Genomic DNA, 7,178 nt, shown 5'->3' on the forward strand with positions numbered 1-7,178 from the left:
AACTGCCCTAGGGAACGGGACTTCCGGGCCATGTTCTGTACAGATAATCCTGTGCCGAATGTGTTTCACTAAAGGATAATAAGTGAATGTCCACAATTTAAACTTTAATTGCAGGGGATTATACTAAAGCAATTTAGCAAATAGTAATAATGACAAAACAATAACCAAATCACTTAATCTATACTTATATAACTTACCTACTCTGAGCTAATGCTGATTTTGTTCTTATCTTTGGTGAAGAGAGGTTGGAGAGAGAATGAGCACAACCAGACCTAAAGTTGCACTTATCCCTTTGTTTCCAAGTAGATGATCATCTCCAAACAGCTGGCCATCCAGTGGAAGTATAATGTAAACCAAAATCCTTGTGAATTAACCACATAACATGGAAAAAATGAGATGCGATGGAAAGACAAAAATTACAAGATCAATTCACAGGTTCACAGATTGTGCTGCTGTTTTCACACTCGCATCCCTGCTGGAATTTTAACTTGAACCTCTTAGATCTAATCTTCTGAACTGCTCATCTCACAGAAGACAAAAAGGAAAGAACCCAAATCTCTATTACAGCCCACTTTTCTAACCCCTCTCATGCTAGCCATCACATCTTCATATTTTGGTCATTCAGTCAAGCTGTTTACGTCTAATCATCCAGTGTCCACCCACACCCTATCTATCAGTCTCTGTTTATCCAACTTTAACACAAAGTTTAACCTTTAAAACCACTTTATTACATATTCTTTGTTATTTCTTGTATAGAGAGTTCACATCACATTTAAATATTCAGTCACACATGGATATAATTTATTCTGTTTCATTCAGTTTATGTAATTCAGATTTGTTTTTAGCACATTTTCACATGAACATTTATTGTAACATAATTCCTTTATAATTCAAATACAGAAGATAACACTTTCTTTTCATAATGTTTGTCAATCAACGTTTATTTATTTTTAAAATTTATTTTAGTCAACTTCTTTTATAAAATCATACATTTTGTGAGTCAGACATTCACTGAAATTAGTGGCTCCAGTGTGTCATGTTGACCCATCCTGCACCAAACCGGCACACACACACACACACACACACACACACACACACACACACACACACACACACCAAGGTCAGACTCTGTACAGGCTCTCAGTGAGGCCAGTTATTAGAATCACATTTATTGATTTATTATACTAGTTAACTTAAACATTTTTATTTTTATTTATTTTATTTCGATTCAACATGCCAGTATTGACCAATTGAACATATTTACATTTGCTGTGTTACAGTTTGATCAGTTTTAAGCGATTGCAGTAGTAAAACCTCATATAAATCCTGGTTCTGTGTTTAACAATTATTGTTCTGATTCAGGATTTTGTGTGACAACACAGTTATTGTCTTCCTGCATTCCTGGCTCATGTGCACACACGCACAATCACAGACACAATACTGAGCCATTAGAACATTTTCACTACTCAAACAACATTTCACATTTATATATAGATCTAACTAATTTTGATTTATCTTTGAGTAAGAATCCAAATGCCTTATTATTAGGACATACAGAAAAGCTCTGTTTTTGCACTTGGATCATTTTCAGTCACATAAGGCTGGATTTTAAGATCTATATACCCTCCGTTAGCTGTGATATAGAGGTAGCCGGGCGTTGGGTGGGGATGGCTTCAGTCTCTTTTTGCCCTACGTAACACGGCAATATATATAGACACAGCTGCTATACAGCAATGTGAAAATACATAGTAACATATTTAAAGGCGCATGTAATGATTACGATAATAAAAAAAAGACAGAAGGAAATCATAATTATAATGTATATAATATAATTATTATAATAGTGTTTAGGCACTGCTTAATGCAATTAGAAATTAGTTATTGTAAAAATTCCCAGTGTGCATCTGTTATGTTAGAATTTGTGTCAGCCTCCTCGAGCGGAGGTTTATAATAACCTCATGTGCAGCAGTCGGCTGCTCTCGGTTCTCTCTCGTGCTTCATCGGCATTCCTGGGCAATTCAGTGCGCGCGCCCTCAAGTCCAGCTTCAGCAGCAGCACGCGCACCTCAGGCGACAGGATCGCGCATCTGCAGAGACCGACACGTTTCTAAATAACACCGGAATAACGCCATGAGATTACATCGTCTTTGATGGAGGTGATGTTTTGGTAGGAACCTCTATCGTAAGATGCTGTGGTGTTGTGCGAGGATCCTGAACACCACAATGAAGCTGCTATTTTTGGTGGCACTCTTATGGCGCGGGGCATTGTGCGGATCTCCGAGCGTCCAGATTGGTAGGATTTTTATATCTGTCGTCGCCCGATCGTTGTCATCCTCACCTTTCCTGTTCCAGCGTGTATTAAAGCTCGTCTTTTACCCGTTCAAACCTTTCCTTTTCATTGTCTTTTCGTGTCTTCTTTATTGGCCCGTGGGCCTCTCTCATCTCCATCCTCTTTATACTGCTGTCAGTAACGCCAGGCCTCGTGATTGCACGGCTGCTGCTGCTGCTGCAGTGTTCTAATTGAGTTAATACGTTCATCATTTAAATAGTAAACTAAATAGATCAAAAAATAAAAGGAATTATATGCGTCCCAAACGTCTTGCTAACAATGCAGCATTCCGTCAATCTGCAATTGCTCCTGTGTGCACAGAAGTCTTAATGGTGCTGTCATAGGGACAAGTGAAGATCTAAGCTCACTGAAACGCAGCACATGAGACTTATTTCCTGAACTGCATTTCTTGTTGGACCTATATCCATCAAGCCCTTAGTGGAAGTGGGTGATTTTCAGCATTTCATTAAAATGTTAGAATAAGCTATAATGAACATTACTGGTTGTTTGTGTAAAGTTTTCCATTATTACACTTAGTTAGCTTTCAAATCTACAGTATTTTATGCTATTCAGAGTTTTTCCTCCTCAGTCACATTACACTGCTTTTACATTTGAACTATAAATCTCATACTTTACACTTTACATACTTTACATTTACTTTACATACATGATACAGTGCTGGAAAATCTTTTAAAAAAAATGTTTTTTAAATATCACAGCAGCCCTTTCTCTGTGGAGTAGGTATGTTTTTCCATCTGAACTTAAAATTTTGGTTGAGCTGGATTGTTTGGCTCGTATTTAGTAAGACAAGGTTGGAGTAGACTAAAACATACATTTATATTTTGAACAAATTTTAAATTATATTTGAAACTTTTATAAGACATTGTTGTACCAATTCTGTCTTCTGAGGACTGCATAAGTCTAAAAATGTAGCTTTTCACAAAAAGCTACTTCCACACCTTGGTTAAGGTTTATTAAAATTTATTAATGTAACTAAAATTCAGAAGGCTCGAATAACACGTTGCAAACAATAATTTCACTATGAGAGTATTGAAAATGTTATTGAAAATGTTACTTAAATATTTCTGGAAAATATGCAAACATTAGAAAAATATCTCTGTAATTTTTAAATTTCTGGCATTTTACAATATTATTTTTGCAAACATGAGCCTTTGGGTTAAAGGCTCATTCTTGTATCACTCTCTTCCACCCTAAAGAGGACTATGGATCACTAAGCATCACTCCAGTTCTTTTTGCCCTCAGCCCATGTAGTATGCTTCTGATGATGTCTAATTTAGGAGTGACATGGCATTAATAATGTGATAGCTATAGCAGGAGCGTGTCTAAAGAGGGGTGTTGGGTGGCAAAGGTTTTGCCAAATAACTGATTTTGTGAGACACACTACTTAAAAAATGGCAAAACACTTAGGATCTATCAATATGTTAAACGTGTTAGCTCACCATTTCCGTTACTGGTAGTCCAGAAGTCCAGCTCCCAAAGACAACAACTAACTGTGGCCATCAAGAGGGCAGTAAATTATAGGATTAAGACTGGCACTTAATGACACTTAAAGACTATATGGAGGCAATGAAAGGTATTTTCCCCAAAGTTTTTCCATTTTACTATATGACGAATTAGTCCAGCATTTCAAAGTATAAATGCTTGCAAAGATATGAACTCAAACACTGCTGATTTTGTAGTCTGGCCATTTGACAATATTTACTCTAAACCTGCAAGGGGCTCTTAAATAGAAAAAAAATCAATTGTGAAATAAGACAAAATTATACATTTCTTAAGCAGAGGGTTTGCTGACCTATCTATAATGGGCAGCTTATCTGCCACATCAAGACAGTTCCACAAAGTCTCCAGATGCTACTGCTGATATGGGTCTGTGAATGCAATCAGGCAGAAGAGAAGTATCTTTGGGCTGATTAAGGAATGGGAGCTTTAGAAAAATGATTATATATTCTAACCTAACGGAGACAGAGAAGCAGACATTATATATGTATACTTCAAAGGATTTATATTTCATGTGCTATGATGAAAACACATGAAATATCAATAGTAATTTTAAAAAAATTATTAATTTAAAGGGGAAGGAAGAAGAAGAAGAAGAAGAAGTAAAAAATACTTAAAAATCTACCAAACTGTGCTGGTGCTTCCCATAGACTAAATTGTGTTTATTCATAGGCATGAAGTCCATTTCCTTATTTAACATCAAGCAAGTAATTTATATACTTAGCAATGAATAACATGGCCCCTAGAATAATAATGTAGTCTTGCAAGACCCAGCTGCTGTGTCCACATGACAGAATTGGTAGTCTGATGCTAATAAGACACAAACCCTAAATACCTCAGCTTAACACCTAACCCCTTAACCCAACTCTAACCACAATGCCACGGCTGCCAGAGGTAAGGCGAGATCAGAGAAAGTTAAATATTTTAACTAGTGACATCTCAGATATTGTAATGTATTTCTTTCAAATTATAGATCTAAATTAAGAAAGGGCAATATAAATGTCATACTTTTATCTTTAATTGTTTTTAAGGTATATTCAAGAATGGCCTCAGATTCCAATGTGCCAAAATGGCCTGAAAACTATGATATATGAAGGTAAAAGCACATATGTTCAAACTTTGAACCAAAAGATTAACATTTTTAAGCAAATCACAGATAGTGAATCAGAAAATGTTCTAAAAATGTATATATTTGAAACATTAAAACAACACAGCTTTATACCAATTGAACCAACTTCCACAGGTTGGATATTACAACCTCAAAAGCAGTCTCTTTATTTTCTGTAATGTGACCAGAGGCACCACCTGCAAACTGAACCCCAAGATGCTCTCTGATGCTTTCATGAGAGTGGGAATGTGTTTGAATACTACATAGAAAGAACTTAGGCACAGGAAAAAGTGACTGCATGAATGTGTGAATGCACCATGTTGTATAAAGCTTGTTGAGTACTCAAGGACAGTAGAAAAGCACTATACAAGAACAGTGCATTTACCAATCCTACTTTATGACTAGCCTATGTAAAGACGTCACACATTACCTTATAGAGGACTCCGTGCAAATCCTTGAAGCAGCATTCTGGACAGTAATTGAGGTATGACAGCATGTATGAACATTTCCATTTCACCTGAAGTTCTGGAATGCATGACTTGATGCCAGAGACAATCGTTCTAGTAGACAAACTACACAAAGTGTAGTGGAAATATTTGTATAAAGCTACTTAAAGACGCGCCCTTATTCCCACATGATCACCACTGCAGGAACCTCTGCATGTTTGATTTGGCACATTTTTATGCCAGATGCCTGTGTTGATGCAACCCGAGGGATTTGTCACCTCCCGGGATATAACAGGGGATTGTTCACTTTGTAGGCAAATGTGTAAACAATTACACTGTGGAGCCATAATTTAAAACATAATATTTCAGAAATATAGTATATTCTATACAATTTGTAGATTATAGTGTAGAATATCAGGTATGTGTACACATACAAGTAATTTAGCTTGTGTCCTTAACAGAGTAGACAAACAGACAATAGCAACATGACACAGAAAATAAAGCATATTTATATTTATATGTGCAGAGTGCAGATCCATCCATTCATTCTCTTCTGCTTATCCTTATGAGGGCCAAAGCCTATCCCAGCAACCATTGGACGAGAGGCGGGGTACCACTCTGGACAGGTTGCCAGTCTGTTGCAGACCTAAGACATAGATACAGACAAAAATTCACACTGTCATTCACACCTATGTGCAATTTAGAATCACCAGTTTACCTAATACCTCTAACTGCATGCAGCATACCCGGACAGAACCCACACAAACACGGGTAAAACATGAAAACTCCACATAGAAAGGCCCCGGCCACATAGTGGAGATGAAATCCAAGCCTTCTTGCTGTAAAGCAACAGTGCTAATCACTGTGCCACAGGTATATAATGAAATAAAATCATGAAATAAATGAGGTATGGATAACTGTCAATTATGTATACAGTATGTATTTCCAGATTTGTGAATATCCAGCCCTACATTTACTGTCACATTTGCACATATTGCCAATTTACAATCACCTGTTAAAATAATCCTGCTAAGTAGGGACTGTGGCACAACAGCTGAGTAACCACAGAGAACACGCACAGACATCCAAACTCCATACAGACAGCTAGATGGGCATGAGCTAATCACCACCAACACTAACATATCCTCCTTTCTTGTGTCCAGTAGGTTAGTTTATGTGTGTTTATTCTTAGATGGAGTCAGTTATGTCTTAAGTTTAAAAAAATTTTCTAGCCTTTGTTGTCTGGCAGCTTTTGCAATCAGAATTATGATCTGAATGCAGCGTGGTAACAAACACATTTTTTTTTCCAAGATGAGCGCTTTAAGTTCTCTCTTGGCTACTCTTGTTCATGTGCTTCTTTTACATGTTAAGTTGTTAATTTCTATGAACATTATTTCTGTTATTACAGTACATGTGTAACATAACAGTGTCAAAGCTGAAAAGTAGGAGAGAGAGAAAAAAAAAGGGGCAGAAAATATATAAAAAGATAAAGAGAACAGAGAAGCAATAAATCGCCAAAAGCTGCAAGTTTAAGAAAAAAAAAAAACATACAAGAAAACAATCACAAACAGCACCCGGAAGAGAAAAACAAATCAACCGTCTTGTGTTGTGTGTGTGTGTGTGTGTGTGTGTGTGTGTGTGTGTGTGTGTGTGTGTGTGTGTGTGTGTGTGTGTGTGTGTGTGTGCATAAGGTTCCTGGCTCCAGAATTGTCTGTGCAGTGGGTGCATATGTTTGAGTGTATAATGCCCACTTGGAACATGTATAGTGTGTTCTATGG

General features: G+C 36.8%; 1 protein-coding gene across 1 annotated transcript in view; it reads left to right on the plus strand.

The window, feature by feature from the left end:
* Window positions 1–2,007: 2,007 nt before the first annotated feature.
* The window catches only part of LOC102208943 (glutamate receptor 2-like), a 114,166-nt gene continuing 108,995 nt past the window's right edge, over window positions 2,008–7,178 (plus strand). The window contains exon 1 of the mRNA XM_013914355.1: window positions 2,008–2,292. Coding sequence (XP_013769809.1) covers window positions 2,187–2,292 — 106 coding nt within the window. The 5' untranslated portion in view covers window positions 2,008–2,186. The remainder of the gene's footprint in view (window positions 2,293–7,178) is intronic.

The sequence above is a fragment of the Pundamilia nyererei genome, unplaced genomic scaffold (genome assembly GCF_000239375.1).
Source record: "Pundamilia nyererei isolate P.nyererei 1_Seehausen unplaced genomic scaffold, PunNye1.0 scaffold00189, whole genome shotgun sequence".
Taxonomy (NCBI): Eukaryota; Metazoa; Chordata; class Actinopteri; order Cichliformes; family Cichlidae; genus Pundamilia; species Pundamilia nyererei.